We start from the raw sequence: 26,230 nt of genomic DNA on the forward strand, positions 1-26,230 counted from the left end.
TTGTTCTTTACAAGATATAAACATTTATTTGTATTTTTATTTTACACAAAAATTGTATACATAAATACATATAGGTAATTTTGTAAACATATTAGGAAAAAATGCATTTTATTAATGCACATTATTTATAGTTTGATACATTAATAGTTTACCTGCCTAATATTGTAAATAATATAAATGTTTGGAATATTTACTCTCACACTTAACTTTAAGAACCTGAGTTTACAAAAGAGAATTTCACAAACTTTTTCATGAGTAAAAAGAATTATATGGTATTATTATCACTAATAATAAACTCCAAACTTTATCTTTCACTATTTCATTTAGATCACTTCTGTATATTAATTACAAAATTGGAATTGTAGTCCTTATTCTCACAGGATAAAGGCTGTATAAAAATGAAAATATGAAATCAAACTTTCAAAATAATATTTTGTCGATTTTTATTTTTACTGTATTTCTATAGCAAATTAACCTAAATTAAACATACTATGTACATAAAATATTTTCTTAATTTAAAAACTGTATCAATAAACTAAAATTTAACTTGCTTTACTAAAGAAAAATCTGAATCACAATTATGCATAAATTACATATAATTTTTAATGTAAAGTGTTTTCTTTCCTGCATTTTCAGAATGATAGTAGTTGATACATGGTTTTACATGAAGCAAGGTATATTAACTGCAAATACATATTTTGCTAGTATTCAACAACCAGTATTTCATTACTACAAATCTCAACAAAATTTCATAACTTCATCTCATACAGCGTAAAATAAGGACAGGCAGTTAAAAATATAAAATATATAAAAGCAAAGTAATTGGATATATCACAAAAAATATAATAATTAAAACAATCAAAACAAAGTTCTTAATGTCAGTGTTTAGATGAAAAAAAATTGTCAATGCACTTACGCTGAATTGTTACTCAAAATATAATCCATCTATAACAACTGCTGATGTTTCATCATTGCTACTTTACAGTTTTTAAGTGGGAAAATTTCTATGCGATGATAGAAGTTTGAAGCATTTTATGGATCTGACACAATGAAATAAAAATTGACCAAGTCATTATGCAATGAAAAATGCCTCTGATTTCACCCTTTCACAATACTTTATTATGAAATTATGAAATTTTAATATTCTCATCACCTATTTTCTTTAAACTTCAATATTAAAAGTATTCTGAAGTAAAATTATACATTACTGACTAAACATATTCAAGGTTAGAACATCATTTTTGCATTATTGAAATCACATTTACTTGTAAATACTTACACAGTTTAAAAAATATATATTAAATATCAAAATACAGAAAATCAGTAGGGATTATACCAAGTATTGTTTAAAATACAGACTAGATAAGGCAGTCCTCCTTTAGAATAACCTTCTTTAAATAAATTATCTTAACACTACATACTGATACTAAGCCTATAACTTCTGTACATTTCATTAGATATGCATGTCTGTAATATCTGTATATAATTTTTGCCTAATTTTGAAGGCATAAGGATACAATTCACCTATAACCTTATTACCTCTCCCTTTGTGCATGTGTACCTTACAGTATATTACTTGATGAATGCACGATAATGTGTATAATGGCATACTAATTTGGTTATGGCAAAGACGTATTTCTTTTTCTTACAAGAAAATTGAACTATTTCTTTCCCACTTCTGTCCCATGTGTAATAATGGGAAAAAAAATCATCACACCAACTCTTCATAATGGTATAAAGTAATTATAATCATAAAATCTAACACAAATACAGCTTTTCCTCTAGAACTGCAAATGGACTTCTTTTCTCTGTTAAAATACTTATATTTTCAAGCTTTTGGCCCTCTTACTAGAGCCTTCACTGACCAAAAATGTGATAATGTATTTTTAATAGATACTTCCTGTCAGAAAATAGCTTCTCTCAATTAGTGCTGGCTACTTCCTTCTTGGTGTAACACTTAACATGATAACAAAAGGTCACATTTTAAATGTTTTGGATAACAGATTTATCTTGTAAGTTGTTATATCAAGCTGTTTTATTCAACTTTGTCAAGAAAGAATGTTTAATTCAGAAATGTTTGTATTATAAGAAAAAGGCTTTAGAAGTGGAAATTTCTCTGAAAATTTGGAACTATCATAACACACTGGTAGAAGCTTTAGGGGCCTTCACTGAAAACACATTTTTGAATATAATCAGAAATAACCGAGCACATATATATATATTTTTTACAACTTTCAGACTTGCACTTTCCTCTAACCATTCTCATTTGTTGACATCTTTAATTACTAATTTTCAGCATTTAACAACAGCCATTTTGATTACTCCTTTTAGAAACTACATTGTTCCAAGAGATGCATGACTTGCTGCTTCATAATTAAAAAAAAAAAAGCTCCCCACTAGTACAGCAGTAAGCCTGTGAATTTGCAATGCTAAAATCAGGGGTTCAAATCTCCTCGATGGGCTCAGCAGATAACCCAATGTGACTTTGCTAAAATAACACACATGCACACAAAAATATAATGATGATGTAATTTGTGCTTTATGTTGTCCAACCTTGAGTATTTTATTTCAATATAGTTTTTACAGTTGATGGAATATGTTTTACAGCTGCTACAAATATATATTTTTAATAAATAATTTTACATTCCTTGGGGTATGTTTTTTTTACAGGGTACACATTTATAATTGTAAAATTGCCTCATGTTTGATATTACATAAATTTCTACCATCATCACTAACAACTCAAATGGGAATGAAATGTACATTGGTCTCATATAAACTTATTGATCTTTCAAGACAACTGGTTCACATGACTACCATGGGTTGAATTGTAAAGTAAGTGACCATATGTCTGGATAAACAGCGTTTATTATGTATGCTTTTGGACACTGTATGATGCAAGCTCGTGTGCAGACCTCTCTCTCTCTCACACACACACAGTAAGCAAATGATTCATTCTAAAGGTGGACACTGATATTCATTGTGTACCTACAATTTGACAACAATCACATTAAATATACAAAACTAAGTATCCTTGAGGCTTAGCAGAAAGATTATACACTTTAATTAAATAACTCAGAACTAGAGAAGAAATTAAAAAAAAAATTAAGAAAAAGATTTTAAAAAGAAGTGTCTATACACAGAAATACTATATCTAGAAATTTCAATACTGGCAAAGAATAAAACTAAAGTTTGTAAAGTTAAAAATGAAAGAAAAAACAAGAACAAACAAACACTTCCATTTGTAACTGCCTTTATTCTAAATATTACTATGAATCTAATATATGTTGAAGAGCAACTTACAAGAAATTATGTAATTATGTCTGAAAAACACCCCTTGTATTTTTAGGTTGTTTATGGAACTATATTTCATGTACAATTCTGTTGGTTAAATAATCTCTTACACCAACAGTCAGTATCACTGTTGCTCCAAAAATGTGTTGTATGTCCATATGTGTTTAATACATCATACAATTTATGTTGGAGAAACACAAAATTTATGAGTTAAGCCTAAACCACATGTACATGTCCTACCACAAATCTACTACAAGAAAGTAAACATTTTGATAAATGTCTTAACTGAAAATTTCTAAGAGGACTATTTTTTAATGCTTTCCCTTCCTGAACATGTAAAGAAAAGAAATGCGTACCACATCAAAAAAAATTTTACCTAATATTTCAAAGCCATCATTAATGAAAAATATTTCAAACTGTAGTATATGCAAATAAACAGTGACCTTTTATCAACTTAAATGACTATAATGAGTTTATACTCTTGTACACAACAGAAACCAAAAATAAACAGTGCACATTGTTTCAACCATGTCATGTTTGATAATGTAAGTAACTTTGCTTATAAATGTTGAATTGCTTATACAATTGACACTAAACAAGACATGTACCCTTAAGGATCCCCAGGATGTGACACAGGAGGTTGGCATTTGGATTCGACCCCCTATGCTACCTCCAGGGACCTTTGTCTTCCCATTGCTTTGAATACATATATCAGCTTGTTTAGCACCAAAATATGGTTTGTTCTATCTTGTAACCTGACAATCTTTTCAATCTCATGTTTAATTACCAAGATAAAGATTTTTCAAAATAGGAATTATAAAAAACATTCAAAGTATTCAATGTTAATTTTCTCCTCTTTAAATGTGTTTTGGAAGCTAAATTATCAAACATATTACACATTATCACAACTAGCTGTTTACAAAAATACTCTTTTAAAAAAATATAGAAAGTACATAGGATTCAACAAACATTTATATAACATTTTATCTGACAATGGATGGATATTTTAAAAATACGTATAATATGAATGAAATGGTTTAGCTTTTTTTCTCTCTAAGACCTGCTTCCTCAGAACGCAGAGCTGCTGCCTGGACAGCTTCAATCAGTGCAGTTCTCAGTCCATGTCGCTCAAGTTGTTGAACAGCATGTATGGAGGAACCAGCAGGTGAACACACATCATCTTTTAAAGCACCAGGATGGCGTCCAGTTTCCAGCACCATCTTACCTGCACCCTGTGAATATAACAAAAACTTACTTGATATTAAACAGTACATTTGTCTGTGTTTGTGGAAAGACTAATGTTTAGTTTCACCAGTTGTTAATAGAATATGGTTTATAAATTAATTTCTACAGAAATTTTAATAATATATATCTCATAATATACAGAGAGAATTAATACTCAAACAGTAAAGCAAAATAACATCAAAAAAAGGAGAGGAAATCTGGACCTGTGATAAATGACATTTAAATGAATAAAAAAAGCCCAAATAAAACACAAAATTAAAGATACATAAATTAAAAGGATCCTCAACGTTGGTTGATTTAGTGTTTTATGGTACAAAGTGGCTAGGCTATCTGTGCCAAACATCCAGTAAAACGTTAAAAGTAAACTTTGTAAAATTTATAAAAGGAAATTGATGTAAAACCAAACAAAGTTAAAAAAAACACATAAATAGCATAAAACCAATTTTTATATCTAGTCTACAACGTCAAAAGAAAAACTACAGTAATTCAAGTTGTAAATGACTTTCTGTAGTGTAACTGCAATAATCGTAACTCGCTAGGAAGACTAACAGGTAAGTGCAAAAACCACCGTCAGTCATCTGAAGTTGGCTTTTCCAGTCCTGGTTTTGAATTACTTAATGTTACGGTCAGTTTCTAATTTCAAATTAAACTAGATGAACTGTGATTTTTAAAAGGGAGCCACATTAAAAAGATGTAAAGTATATATTAAAAAACTTAAATGGCATTTAAAAGAGTAATGACTTTTAAAAAACTAAAAACATTACCAAGGTAGATAGTGTCACCATCACCAATAACACTGTCTAACATTATAGACAAACCTTGGGACAGAGCATGCTTAAAATGATGCCATCATTGTGAATCATAGTGATGACAAGAAAGTAAAACCTGGCTTATTGTGATCTGAGTGTTACACAAACTACACACTGGTGCATCAGTTCCAGATAAAAGAAAATGATCAGTGAAAAACTGTGACCAATGCATAGTATAGTTAGAACAACTCTTTCTTTCTGATCCTTACGGGAACAAGATGGCCAAAGTCCAATATAGGGTTTTATTTGGAAAAGCTTGTTTTTGAGTTGCTCACTCCAAGTCGACTGCCAGCTGGCATGGAGCCGAGCTTTGAATACAGGACCATAATACGTGTATGGGATAGGCACAGCAGTGACAGCATCAGAGCAGATACTTAGCTGCAGTGTTGACAAACTTGTTCCTGCAAATACCAATGTAGCCCGGTATCAAGAAAAACTGGATAAAAGTAGATATTAAAGAGAAATTGTCCAGTCAGTTTTTTAATATTGGCAAGAACAGGGTGTGAACCAATGTGAAGCGATTCCAGGGCCAGTAGAGAACTAAGCGAGTCAGTATAAATTGTGCAGTTCGAATACTGCACAGCTTCTATGTGATCCAGGGCAAGAGAAATGGCATACAGTTCAGCAGTGAACACAGAAGCTGTAGAGGGGATTCTGTGCACAACCACCGAACCACAACAAACCATGGCAGAGCCCACATAGTTACCTGATTTTGAACCATCTATATAAATAGGAATGGAAGGATGGTGCGAAAGATGTTCAGCAAATAGCAGACAGAATTTCCAATCAGGAGTGTCCACTTTTCTCAAATGACTTAAAATGGGTCGCAACTGGGGACTGTAAGAAATCATGGTAAGATGGGCTGACCAGTGGATACAGCAAGGTTATCCAAGGAGAAACCCAATTCATCTAACTGTGCCTGGATATGAAGGCCAAAAGAAGCAATGGCAGACCATCTGGTCTGAAAAAGCATGGCCCATCAAGGAAGGAAAACACAACCCCAGGTGGAATGCTTTGGTAAGGAACGAAGTTTTGAAGTATACAGTAAAGGCAGTTGCAAACGGTGGAGGTGCAAAGAAGGTTCATGAGACTATGTATAAGCTCATAACTGGGGAGGTGGGAAAAGCCCCAATGCAGAGCTGAAATCCTTGATAATGAATAGGGTCTAGCCTCTTTAAAGCTGATGGTCTGGCAGAGCCATAGACTAGTGATCCATAGTACAGTTTCGATTGAACAAGAGCACGATATATCCTTAGCATAGAACATCGATCCACTCCTCAAGTGGTGGTAGAGAGGACATGGAGGATGTTCAGTGCTCTTGTACATTTGACCAGTAGCTGCTTGATGTGTGGTATGAAGGTTAGCTTATGGTCAAGGATAAGCTCCAAGAACTTAGTCTCAGAGGCCACAGGCAGCACAACTTCACCGATACAGAGTTCAGGATCAGGGTGAATATCCCATTGGCAGCAAAAGTGCATGCAAATGGTTTTAGAGAGAGAGAAGGTAAAGCTGTTTGCTGTGGTCCACTTCAGTAAACAATTAAGGGCATTCTGTAGCTGCCTCTCAATATACCTCATGTTTGACGACTGACATGAGATGTGAAAGTCATCGACATAGAGGCTGTTTGCAACAGTGAGAGGGAGTTGTTCAGTGATGGCATTAATTCTTATACTGAAAAGTGTGATACTCAGAACACAGCTCTGAGGGACTCCAAGTTCCTATAGAGAAGAATGGGAAAGTGTCTAACCCACAAGAACTCAGAATCTTCAGTCCATTAAAAAATCTTTTAATAAAAATGGGCAAATGGGCATGTAACCCACATATATGCAGGTCTCACAAAATGCCATACCTCCATGTTGTATCATAAGCCTTCTCAATGTCAAGGAATATTGATACAAGATGGTGTTGTTTGAGAAAAACTTCTCTGATTGACGTTTCAAGTTGAATCAGGTGGTCCATGGTGGAGAGCTGTCATCAGAATCCACACTGGGTGTGCGAGAGGAGGTTGTTTGATTCAAGGAACCAAATAAGACAAGCATAAACCATCCTCTCTAAGGTCTTACAGAGACAGCTCATTGATCCTCAAGGTACAGGCTAGAATGTGGGATATAAAATGTGCCCTAGGTTTTTAAGGTGGCTGTAGAAGTAGGACAGTGGGGGATAAAGAGTCTATCAGTTTTAACCCCACTTTCCCAGTCTCACATAAAGAGTTTATAAAAATAAAAATAAATACAAGTTAGGAAAGTAATATGTGGATGCTCAAGCCCACATCTTTCTCTGCCTACAGAGTTATATATGAAACTTTTTTACATAGGTATTCTCAAAAGGCATTGTTATATGTTTGTACAAAATAAAGTTTGTTAAGCTTCACCATACAAAAAAATTAGTTAATATACTAAGATAACTATCGTTAAAAGTATTTTAAAAATATTACCAAATTAATATCATATCGGAAACAAAACACATGGTTGCTTTTAAAGTAATTTTGAGTTACTTTATCAAGTTATGAACTTCTTTTCTGACAGTATCTTATAAGAAATTTTTTTATCTCAAGGAATTATGAAAAAGTCAAAAATACAAGTTTTCAAAAATATTTAGAGCTATATACACTCGATCAAATGAAAAAGCATCTATTATAAGAAGTTGCAGAATATGCCAAAATAAATTTGTCAGCAAAAGCAAAAAGAGAAAAATAAGGACCAAGAGGAGTTCTGTAAAAAAAGCATTTGAGTAAATGAGCACTTACAAAAATGTCATGAACAAAAATATGCAGAAAGACAATGCATAATGTAAATGTTAACAGCTTTTACATATAAATGATTTTGCAGCAATAGTTGGATTATTAAAAGTTGTTGATAAAGTAATGCTTATGTATATAACTGTACTTTCAACATGTAATGCATACCTCTGCAGTACAAATTGGTTCTCAGTCCCATGGAGCTATTTAAGCTAGAGAAAAAAGATAACTGGCTAAACTTTTTTGCATTGATTCTCTGATAATGTAACAGAGCTAAATCCAGGATGAAATTTCACCATGTTCTACCAATATTCTGTAAGAAATATGTGAAGTAATAAAGGAGGCAAACCCCATTGAAGAGTTTGGTGTTGAGAAGAAAATGAAAAGCAACATCAGTCAAATAAAACAGAAAAAAGATGACAAAAAGCACACAGCTGAAGGAAGATCTCAAATAGGTGTTTCATTATGAATCCTGTGCTTGTTGGAAGGTGTTTCATTATGAATTCTGTACTTTTTAAAGGTCAACAAAAGTATTCATTACAAAAACAATAAAATTGTAAAATTGTCATTAATTTAAATTTAATTTCATGAAAGGAAAAAGAAAATTGGCCTGGAGAAGGGTGCAGTTTTCTGGAAAATGTAGCTGAAATCATAATTACCAAATCATCATAAAATTGAGCATTTATGACTAAAAAAAGACAAAATACCCTTTCGGTGTTCAAATTCCACAATTAATGTTCTGCAGAAATCAGCAACATATTGGAAAATTTTGCTATTATGAGGTATGCACTATATACTAAATAACAATAACTTCCTTATACTTATTAAATTTATATATTTTTCTAATTCTTACATATCACTATTTAATATATTAAAAGCATCACTGGAGCTTATAAGTATGAAAATTACATATGGCAAACAACACCATGTCAAATTTTGTCTTAATGTCAAGCAAAGAATCAATAATTTCCTTAATCTGTCTAGTGTTTACTAAATTGTAATTGTATGGTAAAATGTTTTAACCCTTTTATAACTTATTTCTAAATAGTAATAATCTATATACATATTTAATGTATAATAAGTGAAATGTAACTGCATATTACAAAATACTAGTCCAATAAACCACAGCCAAGACAAGGAAGATTAAAGGTCAGTTTTATACTGCTGGATACACTAACATGGGTATACATGCACCTCATCAATGCAAGTTATGTGATGTTAGTGAGGCACAACTGGAAGGTCAATCTAATAAAAAATAAATATATAACATCATGAGGCTTAAGCTACTTAGACTAAACATTTGTATTTTTGCATCGTAACATATAGTAATTCTATCATGAGAAAGAGCACAATTTATACTTATTTCTTAATTTTTTTATAACGATTATGAGGTTGGGCAATTGACAAATTCTACATAGTTAGAAGATAGAAAATAACATAAAATATAAAGTTTTACTGAAAACTAATGTTTGAAATGCATTCAGGAGGTTTTAGAAATTACACAAATAATATTTGAGATTTTATGGGACGAAGAAGAGTAGAAAAGTCTTAATCTTAACTTGAAATCACTTTGCACTTGGACTAGTAATGAAATAGATTAGATACTTTCAAAACAAATCTTAAGGAAAAATATTAACACTCCAACGGAAAAGACGTTTCTAGTCCTGATTTCTCCAAGCCCGTTTCCCTGGCTGTGGTTTCGCTAGATAGTAGATAGGGACAGTGGGAATCTCGTTAATCCATTCATTAATGGATTTAAATGGCAATTTCATTTAAATACAAAATTATTAGCCTAATATTAATAACCTTTCAAGTTGCTCTGGGGCCTATTAGGCCCCACTTTTCGTAGGAGTGTTAAAAAATCTTATTTTTTGTGTACAAAAAAAATTGTAATCTTTACTAAAAGTATACCAAATTTTGTGAAGATACACATGCTGTATCAAATGTTATAGTGCAAATACATACCGTGTGTGTGTAGATGATCTTGTGTATATTATGCTGATCCTGTTGTGAAAGGATTAAATAGCTTCTGTCAATCAAGCATTAACAAGGTAACATATGTTACTATTTGTTTGGAGCCCTTTTACTGGTTGCAAATATTTAACAAGCAACTTACAGATGTTTTATCACTGGTGGAGTATTTGGAAAAATATTTTATATAATGGAAGTAATATTATGACATGATGTATCACTTTTGTTATTTGTTCTCAACTTGACTTGTGTAGTAGTTGTCAACATTTAGAAGTATGCATCACCTACACATATTTTGATTGATAACTTTTGTGATTGAAAGTTTTCCCTGATGATGCTTCAAGATTAAACCTCAGCCCTGAATATACAAGGAAGTCACCAGCTGAAACAGAGGGTACCAACTAATTTGAAATTAGTGATAAAAAAAATTATTTATATGTAGGTAATCATAAAGATTGCTAAATATAGCAATGATTTATAAATGGTTGTCACAGATTTTCATAAATATTTATTGCTTTTTGCTAGACATGACACTTGAGTCTTCAATAAAATTCATATCAGACTACCGAAGTTTCTAAACAAACTATTCTGGAAGAGTAATTTCAACTTTTCAGCCAGAAATGTCTGTAACTTATGTTTTAATAGGACTGTCTTTCTTTTAGTATCTCAGAAAGTAACATCAAAACCAAACTGATCAGTTCTGTTGACAGATGACAGCCTAGAAATGTGTTGTAATGTCTGTTAAATGCCTAAAATCTAAAACGAACAACTAGTACACATGTACAGTAGTCTGATAGAGCATATAGACCAAATATTTAAATGCACCAAACTCTAATGGAAATGTGAGAATAGAATGGAATGACAGAATCTGATAGCTTAACATACCAGTAGCGTCTGTGCAGCTAAACGGATGGCTAGATCTCGAGGAAGTCCCATCTTAACACCACCATCTGCAAGCGCATCTATTGCAATATACATCTGTAAATTACATTTTTTGTTTATTAAACTCTGGAATTTCAATCACACAGAAAATAGCATTTTTGACAACGTTCAGAGATAAAAAAAAGAATATTCTTTTAATTCACAAAAAATACCAAAAGAAAGTATTAATATGGTAAAACAAAATTTTAATACAGGATCCTTTTTTCAACTACATGCACATCAGTGGCAGGGATTAAATGTATTGACTTTGGTGAAACTTGCCCCACTGACTTTGACCTGAACTTTGCTATTCTCCAGAATTTCATCAATCACAATTATTACATTATCTAGCTGGTTTACAAATAATAGGAAATTATGCTTCAAATTTTTCTTCGTAGCATAATAAACATTAAAAGTACAATAAAAATACATAAAGGTAATAATATTGTAATAAAAAAAAACTGTTTAGAAATTCTATCAATACGAAACTAGACGCATAATCTTTGTCATGTCATCCAGTATTGATCAAAAAATGTGTAAACACATTAGGAACAGATACATACATGTTGACATTTATTTATATAAATTACTCAAAAATACGATGATGATGATAACATTAACAATATTAGTATTAGCTTTTCACCCGTTAGAGGATCTAGAACAAAGTCTGCAATTTTGAAAATGACAATGAATAACGGCCAAGTAATTTCATTTCGGAATATTAAAAAAGTAACCAATTTATGTGTTTAACTGTGCACGTAACTTCTAGCTGAAATAAATTACTTTTGATTGTATAAATATGGAAACAGCAGATTCTGGACTTTCTAACAATTATTTGTTTGTTTTTTGAATTTTGCAAAAAGCTACACAAGGGCTATCTGGTGTAAGACCAGAGGGAAGGCACCTTGTCATCACCGCTCACCACCAACTCTTGAGCTAATCTTTTACCAACGAATAGTGGGATTGACTGTAACATTATTACACCTACACAGCTGAAAGGGTGAGCATGTTTGATGTGACGGTGATTCAAATTTGCAACCCTCAGATTACGAGTCAAATGCCTTAATCCACCTGGTCATGCTGAGCCTCTAACAATTATGCAACACTCCCAAAAAAAAACAAATTTCATGATACCTTAATACCTTTTCTCCTGAATCCTACTTCATAATATTTCTAATAGTTAAATAAAGTAAATATATATGAATTACTAAGTTATATATATAATTCAACAAGCCCAGATTTAATACTTGAAATTTTTACTTCTTTGCTTTAAATGGTAGTAGGTTTATTAAATTAATCTGATATAAGTATGGTATATTTATTTGAAATGAAGAAATGCAACATTTAATAGAACAAAAAAAATTTAACAAAACTGTTATCCATAGTGTAGAAAAGGAAATTAAGTTATTTACTTTAGTGTTTATACAGTTTTACATTAATTATGTAAGTGTTGATTTCCTAAAAAGCAACAAAACACAACTTCCCATTTGGCAAAGAAAATGAAATAAATGTTATGTTATAAAAATTTAACAAGGAGTCCGTGTATTTATGTTTTTAATCAATGTGCAACAAACACCTGTTAAAACTGTGGAAAAGGTCCCACTATATATCTAATACCATGTAAAGTATATGCAAAGAACTGTTTCAATTTAAGTATTGCACAAGTATTAAATTTAAATATTTTTTTGAAGTGAGTTTATCACAGTTTATTTGGCAAGGGAAATGAAATAAATGTTATAAAAATTTAACAAGGAGTCTGCATATTTTTTATATGTTTTTAACACTAAATATTTTATAAACCCTGTATGACTTGGAATATCTACTATTTAGAATACCTGTATTTCTTGACCTTTTAACACAGACTTACTACCCATGTATTATTATACAATTGGTCAACTACAATACATAAGAAATGATGAAAATCAGGAACTATGAAAAAAGCTTTCACAGTAACAAACTAAATAATAACTTGAAACACTATGTGGATATTTAATGCCATCTCTACTCAGAATTTGTAATCATATTAAAAATACCTTGAGTATACAATAATATTTCAAGATCATTTAACATAAAACTAAATAGAAGGTAAAAATATAAGAACAGTGCTACATGTCCATAAATTATGATAAAAGAATACCCCATGAAAAAATATTAAGAATGGGTAATTGAAAATTGACTGGCTACTCAAGTAGAGTACATCAGGAGTTCGAAAAGTTTATGAACCCTTGTTCTAGATAAAAGGATTTTGCAACTTGCTATATTAAATACATTATTCTAAATACATGAAGTACACACTGAACATACAAATATATTTTTAACATAATTCATGTAGGGTAGTATGTCTAAGTCTTTTAAGTTATTATTACTGCTAATATGCTAGTTGAGGAACTCCAGCACTATTATATATATTAATACAGCCTTACTTTACATACAAAACTGGCATACACATACACTTAAATTCATCCATTATGATATTAAAAAAAAGAAAAAGAAAAGACAACTGAACTTACATAGGCTGGGCCACTGCCACTTAATCCTGTGGCAGCATCAATCAGTGTCTCAGGAACCTCTTCACAAATCCCAACACTTGTTAACATCTTCTTCACTAAGTCAGAATCTCCCTCTTTGATGGTAGAACCACACGAAAACACTGAAGCTCCATGCTTAACCAATGCTGGTGTATTTGGCATAACACGTACAACTCGTGTTTTTCTTGGTAGCATCTTAAAAAAAAATTAAGTTTCAATGTTCAACCAAATTATCAAAACCAACAAACTGATAAAAAAAAAAAGGGGGAACAGCAGGTAATGATTAAGATGGGCACTTCTTATGAAGAAAGAAGAAAAGATTATGGAGCTTATTTTCACATAGGTTACTGAACATAACATTAGTCTCTCTCAGTTATTCAACTTAACCTTACCTGAGTTATTGAATAATAAAGATGCGTGTGTTTGTGCATGTGCTTAACTAACAGCACTAAAAGAACACAAGGATAATTACTACTGAACACTAAATGATTGACTGTGTACTAGTAAGTAAAATCAAATAAGACAAAATAAGAGTTAATTCCTACAAAGACACCAGATAGTGTCAGCAAAACAGCACATTTACTATTTCAAGGTTATTGAGTAAATGAAGATATTGCAATAAAAAAGAAAGAGTTGAGAAAACAAACTATAAATGTATAAAATAGAGTCCATTGTACATTCAAACTGCAATAAATATGCATTATGTACTTGTTGACACTGAACAGATATATTGCTGTTGAAGTACTTAAAAAATTACAAAAATAAAACATGCAGAGAAGTGAAATTTATTTTGTGTTTATTTATACATCTATTAAATCAAGAATACTATCAATTTGAAAGTAAATGTTATTAAAGAAAGAAGTTAATGATTTTGAAGAAAATATTAATAATTTCTGATGTTTGTGTCATATAATATAGAGTTTAAACAGCTCACTCTGTTAGCAGACTTTTGACTTTTACTGAATTAATTTAGTATTGGTAAATGACTTAAATTGTTTGAATTATAAGTCAGGAAGCTTAAAATAGAAATAAAAGCAGTGTAATCACTTATTCAATATCCTTTACCCAATATTTAAATTAACATGGAAAAGATGCCACTATGCATATACATTAGGGGGTATTAGATAAAAAGGACTATTTCAATTTAAGTATTCTATGAGTGTTAAATTTAGATATTTTTTAGAAGCAATAGTTTATCGAAGTTTGTTTAGCAAGGAAAATGAAATAAATGTTATATTATAAAAATTTAATAAAATAGTATCTTGTTGAAAAAGGTAGGACTGAAAATTTCCCTGAAATCAAAACTTTTTTATGGCAGTGTGATTTGCACTTTCTGTGCAACATGATGGCTCACTTGAATAATTTGAATACAAAAGCTTCAGGAAAGTGGTAGAATAATAAGCTAGCAATCACAGTCTATTCATGAATTTCAATTAAAGCTAAACCTCCTTGAGGAACAATTAGAAAAGAATCATTTGACACATTTTGCAACATTGAATAGTTTTCTAGAAGATAATAAGGACTATGATTTCTCTTATACTAATGATGATCTCTGTGTAAACTGGATCAAAAATCTATTTCAGTAAACTGAATCACGTTTCTCTGAATTTAAAAATTTGAAATTGATATTTGAATTTTTGCATGATCCATATCAATTTGAGTTAGAAAATTTCAGAAAGGAAAATTAGATCTTTTTGTCTTTGGATTAGTGTAGATTTGAAGACGAGATGCTTACCCTGCAAAGTGTAGAACACAAAAATAAACAAAAATGTTCTATCAGGGAGATGTGGCTCTCTATTCTGATAAACGAGTCTTCCAAATTTAAAGATAGCAATTTCAAAATTATTTTCCATGTTTGGATTCACATGGGTGTGCAAGTCAACATTTCCTATGCTAGATTTTCTAAAGTATAGATACAGATCTCAGCTTACTGACATAAATTTGGAGGTACAGCTAAGATGCTCATTAAGCATAGATATCAAAACAAATTTCACGAAACTTGTTGATGAACCCCATCAATTTTTACATTGAAGGTTAGTTGAAATGCAATTATTTTGATTAAACTAACATCTTTTTTTTTACAAATAGTATGACCAATGTTGTTTTCATTAGCCACCATGAAAAATAAATTGCCCACCTCTGATCTAGAGTATGCATGAATTTGGCTGTAAAGATAGTACACTGACAATTTCTAAAGAGACATTATCACAGGACAACTTTCTGATCCTTATGGCAACAAGAAGGCTAAAGTCCAATAGGTTTTATCTTAAAAAGCTTGTCTTCACATTGCTTACTCCAAGTTGGCTGCCAACTGGTGGGGAGCCAAGCACTGAATACAGGACCACAGTCTATGTATGGAACAGGCACAGCAGTGACAGCATCAGAGCAGATAGACTTAGCTGCAGTGTTGACAAACATGTTCCTGCAAATACCAATGTGGTCTGGTATCCAGAAGAACTATACAAAAGTAGATGTTAAAGAGAAATGGGGTAGAGGGTTTTGAATATCGGCAAAAACAGGGTAAATACTAACGTGAAATGATTCCAGGACAAGTGGAGAACTATGTAAGTAAGTATAAATAATGCAATTTGAGTACTGTTTAGCTTCTACGTGATCCAAGGCAAGGGAAAAGGCCTACAGTTTAGCACTGAACACAGAAACTGTAGAGAGGATTCTGTGTGCAACCACCAAACCATAACAAACCATGGCAGAACCCACAGACTTATTGATTTTGAATCATCTATATAAATGGGAATGGTAGGATGGTTCAAAAGATGTTCAGCAAATAAAAGACGGTACTTCCAATCAAGAGTATCTGACTTTCTAAGATGACTTAAAGAAATGTCATATTTGGGGATGGTAATAAGCCACGGTGGAATGAGGCTAACCAATGGATACAGCAATGTTATCCAAATACAGACCCATTTCATCCAACTGCACCTGGATATGAAGGCAAAAAGGAACAATGGTAGATCATATGTTCTGAAAAAGCATGGCCCATTGAGGAAAAAAAACACATCCCCAAGTGGGATGCTGTGGTAAGGATCAAAGTTTTGAAGCATACAGTAAAGACAGTTGCAAACGGTGGAGGTGTAGAGGTGGTTTAAGGGACTCTGTACAAATGCTGGACTGGGGAAGTGTGAAAAGCCCCTATGCAGAGTTGAAGCCCCTGATGATGGGGTCCAGCATCTTCAAGGCAGAGATCTAGGTGGAAACATAGACTCATAGTCCAGTTTTGATCGAACAAGAGCACAATGTCTTCAGCATAGAACTTCGATCTGCTTCCCAAGTGGTGGAAGAGAAGTCACAGAGAAAGTTCAGCAATCTTGTACATTAGGCTCTTAGCTGCTTAATATGTCGCATAAAGATCAACTTACGGTCAAAGATAAGGGGCCACAGAAAGCACTGCTTCACCTATATAGAAGTCGTCGACTTAGATCCCATTTGCAAGAGTAAGAGGGAGTAGTTCAGTGATGACATTAATCTTTATACTGAAGTGTGACACTCAAAACACAGCCCTGAGGGACTCCAAGTTCCTGTAGGAAAGAATGGGAAGTGTCAAACCCACACAAACTTGGAATTGCCCACCAATTACAAAATGAGCAAATGGCTATGTAATCTATACAAGTGAAGAACCTGCAAAATGCCATACCTCCACACAGTATCATGAGCCTTTTCAAGGTCAAAGAATATTGATACAAGAAGTTGTTTAAGAAAGACTTTTCTGATCGATGATACACATCGAATCAGGTGACTGATGGTAGAGTGTTGTTGTCGAAACCCACACTGTCCATTAACCATCCTCTCCAAGGTCTTACAGAGACAGCTCATCAAAGCAATTGGACAGTAATTTGAAGAAATCTTGGGATCCTTCCCAGGCTTAGAGAAAGGTAGGACAATAGCCTGGTGCCATGCATCAGGAAGAACATTCTCTTGCTAGATCTTGTTTTAAAAACAACCAGAAGAATAGCAAGAGAGGCAGGAGATAGATGGCACAGCATCTCATAGTGTACATCATCAGGTCTGACTGACTGGCCAGACCAATGAAGGGCTAGTTTGAGTTCAACCAGTATAAATGGGTGATTATAGTCATAGAGATGTTTAGCCAAAAAGAAAGAGGTGATCACTCTGCCCAAGTCTTGATAGCTAAGGAGGAGGAAGAGGAAGCAGAAGTGCTAGATACCCAGCAAAAGCTTTCAGCGAGAGTATCAACAATGTTCCAGGCATCAGCCATTTCCTAGCCATCAGAGAGCAAGATCAAAAGGGGGACAGACTTACACTACCCACTGACCTTTTGAATCATCTTCCATATGACTTTGAAACTGGTGATAGAAGAGATGCTGATTGTGAATTTAATTCAAGACTCCTTCTGACTTTAATGTCTTACCTGACGAGCACGTGCACAGACCAGTGGTAAAGTGATGTGGTTTGAGAGTGTGTGATACCTACAAAAGGTGTTTCAGGTCTGTTTTTGAGCCTTCCATGCCATGTGGTAGGCAGGATTCCACCATGGACGAGGATATCATGGAAAATATGTCAAGGTTTTAGGAATACATTGAGCAGCTGCCTGTATAATACAGTCAGTCACTGCTGCCACACAGTCATCTATTGATGGCTTACAGATGATGGCAAAATCAAGTTCCGTGAAAGCAATGAAAGAGGGCTAGTTGATTTAATCCAACTTCCACTGTGGCACACAGATCAGGTGGCATCGACTACAGGCAGCCTCTCAAAATGATAACTGTCTTATGGGTAACTGTCAACCTTCCATGAGAAGTGGAAGAATAGTGAAGGGGCAAATTTAGAGCAAGTAAAATACTGACTAGGTGCATGAAAATAAGTATTAGACCAGCATGGAAGAGAGAAAGGTTAAAATATGAGATGATACAATCTAAGGAGCAATCCCTCCCATCAATATCAGCACCTCCCCAGAGGGTATTATGTTTATTAAAGTCCCCCAGGATTAAAAATGGAGACAAACTACAAGAGCATCAAGGTCTGATTGATCATAGGACTCTTCAGGAGACAGGTAGATTGAACAAACAGTGATGGTACAACCCAAGAAACCATGGATGGTTATGGCCACCAAAAGTGTGTTGAGTGGCAAAGACAGAGTGGGCACATGCTGATCGACCAACAATGCTATCCCACCATGCACTCATCCATCAAACAATCTGTCATTTCTCTACAAAGAAAACTGCCAAAAAGTGACTGTATGGGTATATTTGAAAAATGTTTCCTGTAAGGAAAGGCATAAAGAATGGTAAGAATCAAGCAGCGTTTTGATGTCATCCAGATTAGAATGTAAACCTCGACTGTATTTCACTGTATCAAAGTAGTCACTTTTATTTATGTGTAGGTGAAATGGGTAGAAAGCCCTTCTATTTTCAACCACATCTTTCTTCTTTATTGTCTTTATTTGAGGGTCTATCAATCTGCATGAATTTTGCCCTGAATCGATTGGTCAGGCTTCTGTTGTTGGAAGATTCCAGCAACTGAGGGTGTAAATGAATGATCATTTTGCATCCTGGGGCCAGAGAAGAAGATGGGCTCAAGGAAATGTCCATACCTGGAACATGAAATGGAAATGGATTTGGGGGTCTGCTGGAATGAATGGTAAAGACAGAGATGGGAGTTGATGTTGATTCATCCACTTTCTTAACCATGGAAGTCAAATTACTTTTCACATGGTTTGAAAATGATTATTTTGGAGGCATGGAGAGATCTGTCTGCACTCCCAATGTAGCAGGGAAAGGAAGTGTAACAGTACATGTCTGAGGTGAAGTGGTGGACAGTACCTTTTGACCCTCAAGGTAAGATATGTTTGAATCATTTTCAAATGCTGTACCTCTTTTCACTTCCACTCACTTTGGGTAAGAATGAAAGTAGGAGGGGTGAGAGCCATTACAATTAATGCAACAAGGATCTTTCACACACGCACGAGCATTGTGGTCTTTACCATCACAATGAGTACATTTCGAGGAACCACAACAAAATGTCTTCGAGTGACATAACTGGTAATATTGGAAACATCTGAAAGGATTTGGAATATATGGCTGTACCTTGCAATTTAGATAACCTGCTTCATTGGTGGCAGGTGGACATGGTGATGTAAACATCAAAATTAGGGCATTGGTTGGCATCATAATTCCATCTTTGCAAGTAGAGATACACCTCATTGCAAAAACTCCTTGCGTGGAGAAACCAGCAAGGATGACTGACTCAGGGATGTTCTTCAAATCCCTCTCAACAATAACACTTTGTGACAAATTCAAAGTAGCATGGGGAGTAACCTCTATAGGTATATCCCCAATGGCCTTCAAACAAAAGAGGAGTTCACTGCATTTGGGAGTGGATGTTTCCACCATTATATCACCAGAGCAAAGCTTTTTGACTGACTTAGGAGAGCCAACAAGTGTCTCTGGTCCCTTCTGAATAAAGAGACATTTGCCTTAAAGATTTGTCTGAAAGAGAATGTAATATATGAAAATGAGATATAGTTGTTACAGAAGTTGAAGATTGCTGCTCAGAATCTTCAAGACATGGTCATTTATTTATGAACTGGTTTTTTTTTACTATTGTATTTAAATTTGTATTTGGGGATCCATAATAAAGAAATAATATTTTAGTGCTCACTGATCCCATTTCACCATGGAGCTCTAAGAGGGGACACACTACAGTCCTAAACAAGAACCAGGATTTCATGAGCACTATACCAACACACCAGCATCAGATACAATGTCCACAACATCCATTAAGAAATCCAACACTGGTACTTGGTTGACCCTAGCTCAAGTGTACCAGCCAACTGACCCTGAGGGGCCATCCAAATTCTGCTCATCTACAGGAATTCAAGGCCATAGTGGTGTATTAAGGTTTGACCAATCAACCACCAGGATCCTCTCCTCCCCTTCACGAGTTGCCACACATGGCAAACAGATGGGTGGATGTTTTGGTCCCATAGAAGGTAAAGTGAAAGAACAGAACATTCTCCAAGATGTCCCCTCATCACGTACAGGAATCCACAATGAGGAGTCTGTGATAGGAAGAGGGTAACCAACCTTACACCTGCTAGAAATGAGGTGCCTCATCCAGTAAATAGTAAGGAGAGAGACAGTAAAATAAGGTGCATTCCATGTCCAAAATCTGGTGGCATTGGGAATGTATCATCTAGTTCACAGTAGAAGGAAAAGAGTAACAATCCAAACTCACATGAAGAAAGATGTGGCTTTTCCAACTCCAGCTAACACCCAAACCCTGGGAACTGATGTCTGGTAGGCTGTGTCTTAGCCAGAGAGGCAAACTATGATATGTTACAGAGTACTACTACCAACACCTAGCAGCATCTGAAATTGTACATCATGTCTATAGTAGAAAAGGTATCATGCCATTTACACTAGCAAAATGACATCACCATATTTTCCAGTAAATGGTACTGGGTACACTCAGGAAGACAGGTCTGTGTAATCCACCATCTCAGATTTTATCAAAGATTATACTACAATGACAGAGTAAAGAATCAGTTGTCTTGTCAGTTTTACTGTAAAATAAGTAAACCAACCTGAGGGACTTCTGTTAAAAAAAAAAAAAAATTGTTTACAGCTCTGGATACAACTGTGGTAACAAAAAGTTATAGCAGTAATTTTAAAATGAAAGTATCACAGACTGTATTGTAATAATAGAGTAGGTAGAATAATTTGTCATATCAAAGTGTGCTCTACAGTACATGATCCAACCTTTGTGGACTTTGATGATAAAGATACCATTTTAAAGCTCTCGATACAATTGTAATAGCCAACAGAGTAACAGACATTTCTACATACTTTTGACTTATTCAATACATTATTTTAAAACAAGTGGACTGTGCATTGTTTGTTTATTGTTGAAAATTTTCACCAACAAGTTACAGGCATAAGTACATAAAACCAGATATTAGTAAACCAGCCAGAATCTATAAGACTAAACAGTGGTAGAATAAATATAAACAACACAGGCAAAATAGACCTATGTACACATAGTTGTAGTGGTGACAAAAATACTGCAAAATTACAATCACATTATATAATCATGTCAACTCACTTTGAAGAATGGATATAGAGAGGTGAGTAACTTGGGCTTAAAGACAACAACCTACAGGAATTTGTTAAACAATAACATGATCTAGAGAGACAAGAGCATAGGTAAAGAAAGGGGAGATTCAAAATACAGAGAATAAAAACAAATTGAAAAGAAAAAAGTAAAACTGGAAATACAGAAACTAAGAGCATGAGAATAAGGAGGAAAATAATGCACAGGTGAGCCCAAAGGACTGCACTATCAGATGCAATGCAATAAACAACCACGGTACCCGATACCCTAGTTTAAAAAGTAACGCCATCAAGTTGATAGTGTGTATTACCCATCACCTGGCAGTACTTGGAATTATACATCAGATCCTCAGTAGAAAAAGTATCAAACACCCAAAGATCAGAGATAAACAGCAATCACCTTCTGCTTTACTCATGTTAGTCCATGAATGTACAGCCACAGACAAACATATTTATGAACCAAAAATCCATGAGGTATGCCTACGAATGGTCCTCCAGAACACCCTATCTCAACAGTAAGTGTAATATGACCTTAATATGTGTTGTGTTTGTTTCAAATTTTGCACATAGCTATGCAAGGGCTACCCGCACTACCAATTGGTAAATTTTTTCTCACATATACTTATTTGTAATTTATTTGTTAATTATTTGCCTATTGCACAAGAGATAGGTAATTAAATTGACTGATTTAATCAATAACCTACAATCATCAATTACAGTAATTAATGTCATGTAAAATAATCAAAATTTCAAATATATTGATTAAAGTCACAAACATAATCAGGTAATTGAAATCAGTTGTTTTTTTTTAATCATTACTATTTTCAATCATTCAAATTATTCAATCTGAATCACCAGACTTGTGAGGGAATAATGAATTAGTTGATCAATAAACCAAACAATAAAATGATTATTAATTCCATGAATCATCCTGACCAGATATACTAGTCATAACTTTCATATTTAATATAATACATAATGTGCATAACTATATGAAGCATCTTATAGAACCACAGAAACAGAAAGTGTTGATTGTTTATAACTTGAAGAATAAATTTATGTCCTGAATAGTGAAAAAAAAAATTTTTACAAAGAGTTTGCACTTGAGATGAACTACAAGAAATAAGGAACTTTGATGCAGACCATCTCTTTTTTTTTCAACAGTAACATTTTGAATGATATAATGACTGGCTATAATAATGTAAAGTAGAAAACATTAATACTCTTCACAATTTAATATACTTAAGCATAAATAACAACTAATTACTTTTCTAAGTATTTCATGACAGATATATAATCAATGGATTTAGAACATGGAAAAATATAAAGTTATAGGAGTTATAACTATGTGTACAGTAAAAAATTCCTACTTGTTCCAGGTAACGTATTGGAATGCCAAGTGCAATAGATACCATCAAATGACCAGGAGTAAATATTGAAGCTATTTCCTGCAGCACTTTTGGCACAATAGGAGGCTTTACTGCCAGAACAACAACCTCAGATCTCTGGACAACTTCTGCATTGCTGTAACTTGTTTGACATCCCATTGACTAAAATAAAATATAATTACAGAGGTTTTAATCTGTGTTTGTTATGTTAATTCAAAGTAAAGCTACATGCATGATATCTGGTCTTTCAAAAATGTTTTGCAAAATGTTCTTCTAATTTACAGGATTTTATGAGCATCCAACCAAATTCTTAACAGCACATCTAAAAAGTATTACACAGTATCTTGCCATAACATATTAGACAAAATATAAACCAATAAATTTCATACAACTGAAATTTAATTTTGGATTAAGTTTCAAGACTGACATTTATCAAATTGCCAGTAGTTATTAATATGGTACTATTTTAAATATACACATGCATTTTTTTTCAATTCATCATAAACAAATGCTTATTTCCCATATTATGTTACAATCCATTAAATATAATGTCTTCTATACAGCAAACTAATGTAGCAATCTAATAACTGAGCAAGTTGCTTCTATATCATTGATTTTTGAACTAGTATGTTATATTCAAACATTATAGTTCTACTCTTCTATTATATCAGTTTCAGGTACCAATTTTTTTTTTTCCCAAGATGATATTGTCTTTTATGTTAAATTATTCTGGTCAAGCATTATTTAAACTGACAAATGAATAATAAGGTAGCAATTTCACTATGAATACTTTGACTTTTATTCTCAATGTTTCAGTCATGACATTTATAGTCTCATTGCTACTTTAGTATCTATCCTTGTCAGCTTCACCAATACTTTTCATAATACATTTCACTCCATTCTTTTATATTACACATGCAATGTCCATACTAAAAATAAAAAGTTATTTTCCATCATACCCCAAAGTATTCCAAAAAGGCAGAGTCTTGTGGTGGACAACTTGCTATAATTTTTTCCCCTTTTGTTATACCTATAAATTTATGAAACATTGCAAAATATTATTATACAACATATGTAAACACAGAAATAACAAAAGTAAAATAAATTTATCACACTTCTAGATATTACATCTGTTATGATATTCATGAAATAATAATAACATTTGACTTTTAAATAATCATGTCTTAGTAATAATTGAGTGGATGTAATTCTCAAAATTAAAGTGCTTGAATTAATTGAAGAAAAAACTGGTTCAGAACAAATGTTGCCAAATTAACCCAGAAGAGAATTTTCATGTTTTGGACTAATTTGGCACATTTTAATGTATTATATAGGGATTTACTTGGTGTAAATTTAAATACATATATATAGGGTTATAGTGTCATTCTATTACCACCACACATTATGGTAAATTGCCGTAACATATCGGAGTTTTTTAATAAAACTCCATAATCAAGTTTGACTTTGCTTCACATACACATCTATGCATGTAATTCTAAGAACTAGTTTCTACAACAAAGACTTAATTTCTACTCCTTAAGCCTTTTTCAGTTAACAAAATATTAATCCTGATAATAATATTCAGTGTATAAAATGTAAAGCACAGCAGCGACTCTAAACCTTTAAGATATAATCATATAATTAAATAATATGGTTATCGCTGAGAAAAAGAAATTTCACTCTTGAACTGTTATAAATTATCATCTTGGCAAAGCTGAACATGAATTTGCTTTTCAATCACATATAATTTCAAATAAATTAGCGAAATTCTAAGAATATTTAAATATAAATAGAGCTAAAAAACGAGCTTAGTTAAGGTAAATAGAAATTACAAAACGTGAATATAATAGACAAATGCATATAAAATTTCCCAATCTACTTTAGCATTTACACTTCAAATTTCTATGACTTATAACAAATTATGTCAGAACTTGACATAAAACAATGACATAGCTCAGTTTCTTACCTGCTGCAATGAAACCTTGTCCAAGAGCTTGGGCCATTCGCCCAGCTCCTACAAACCCGATACGCATCTTGAAAAGATTTATGAAAATACAAGTCTTATAATATACGATAACGCTTAGAGAGCTTATATGTGTCCACTTTCAGTGTCTTCTAATTTACGCCACGAATTCGCTTTTTATAACCTCGTTCAGACACCGGTTAGCAAATGAAACTAACATATGGGCCTGCGATTACACACGGAAAAAAACAGAGAATAGTCGATGCTCCCTTTAAAATAACCGTTAAGAGCAAACCAGTGGTTAGTTTCAAAGATCTTCCACAATGCTATCTTAGTTCTAATTTTCCACTACAGTTCAAAGTCCACTGTCAAAGTATCGAGTTTTTCTGTACCCACGTGCTCAAATAGTATTCTTACTGTGTTGCCATCTGTTGGTGAAGTAGAAGAACACTGTCTAAAAGCAAACAAATTGACATATCTAAAATTATTGATAATATATAATATACGACACCCAAGTAATATCTTATCCTTCTCGCTCTTCCATAGTTTAAATAAAGTTAAGTGCTAATCATACTAAGTCTAACATACAATTATATATATGAAAGAAAACACTGAAATATAATACTTTTCCTTCCTTTATTTCTATAATAATTATTTAATTTAAATTTTCTTTCCACTCTATAAATTTTCTGTCTTTTTTCAATTGTTCCGACAAACGACGTTTCCTTTTGTTTCGATTTTTCATCACCTCTTTTTTCTTATATTCTCGACAGCTAAAAAGTGAAGCATACTATGAAAAAATGCAATTCAAGAGGATCACCATTAATTAATACCTTTCAAATTTCGCAAAAAATTAATGAAGCTGTTTCAAATGATGAAAATCAAGTGAGAACAAGATTAAAAATAGTTTGTTTGTTTGGGAATTTCGCACAAAGCTACTCGAGGGCTATCTGTGCTAGCCGTCCCTAATTTAGCAGTGTAAGACTAGAGGGAAGGCAGCTAGTCATCACCACCCACCGCCAACTCTTGGGCTACTCTTTTACCAACGAATAGTGGGATTGACCGTCACATTATAACGCCCCACGGCTGGGAGTGCGAGCATGTTTTAGCGCGACAAGGGCGCGAACCCGCGACCCTCAGATTACGAAGCGCACGCCTTAACGCGCTAGGCCATGCCAGGCCCCATTAAAAATAGAAAAGTTGAGGATCGAAATAATCTCTGGAGATTAGAATGGAAAATCAAAAGATAAAATTCACAGAAACTGACTCAAAACTTTGAAACTTATG

General features: G+C 33.1%; 1 protein-coding gene across 3 annotated transcripts; it reads right to left on the minus strand.

The window, feature by feature from the left end:
- On the minus strand, positions 1-25,715 carry LOC143252828 (pyrroline-5-carboxylate reductase 1, mitochondrial-like). Of its 3 annotated transcripts, none has more exons than XM_076505585.1 (7): positions 24,947-25,715; positions 23,940-24,010; positions 22,963-23,142; positions 13,488-13,700; positions 10,942-11,034; positions 9,264-9,330; positions 4,388-4,526 (listed from the first exon to the last, which is right to left on the minus strand). In XM_076505585.1, exons 1-6 carry the CDS (start codon positions 25,011-25,013, stop codon positions 9,304-9,306), a joined length of 651 nt encoding a protein of 216 aa, XP_076361700.1. In that variant the 5' UTR covers positions 25,014-25,715; the 3' UTR covers positions 4,388-4,526; positions 9,264-9,303. The 3 variants fall into 3 exon arrangements, 2 of the variants coding, with proteins under 2 accessions (XP_076361699.1, XP_076361700.1); XR_013029162.1 differs by having other exon boundaries at positions 4,391-4,526; positions 9,189-9,330; XM_076505584.1 differs by lacking the exon at positions 9,264-9,330 and having other exon boundaries at positions 1-4,526; positions 24,947-25,710.
- Positions 25,716-26,230: the final 515 nt, after the last annotated feature.

This window comes from Tachypleus tridentatus, chromosome 6 (genome assembly GCF_004210375.1).
Source record: "Tachypleus tridentatus isolate NWPU-2018 chromosome 6, ASM421037v1, whole genome shotgun sequence".
NCBI lineage: Eukaryota > Metazoa > Arthropoda > Merostomata > Xiphosura > Limulidae > Tachypleus > Tachypleus tridentatus.

Bases quoted from the DNA above. Each gene is read 5' to 3' on its own strand.
- LOC143252828 (XM_076505584.1), bottom strand. From the start codon at position 25,013: ATGCGTATCGGGTTTGTAGGAGCTGGGCGAATGGCCCAAGCTCTTGGA. The intron at 24,011-24,946 runs GTAAGAAACTGA...ATAAATTTATAG, and splicing joins ACAAGGTTTCATTGCAGCAG to GTATAACAAAAGGGGAAAAA. The intron at 11,035-13,487 runs GTAAGTTCAGTT...TGTAATTTACAG, and splicing joins GTGGCAGTGGCCCAGCCTAT to ATGTATATTGCAATAGATGC.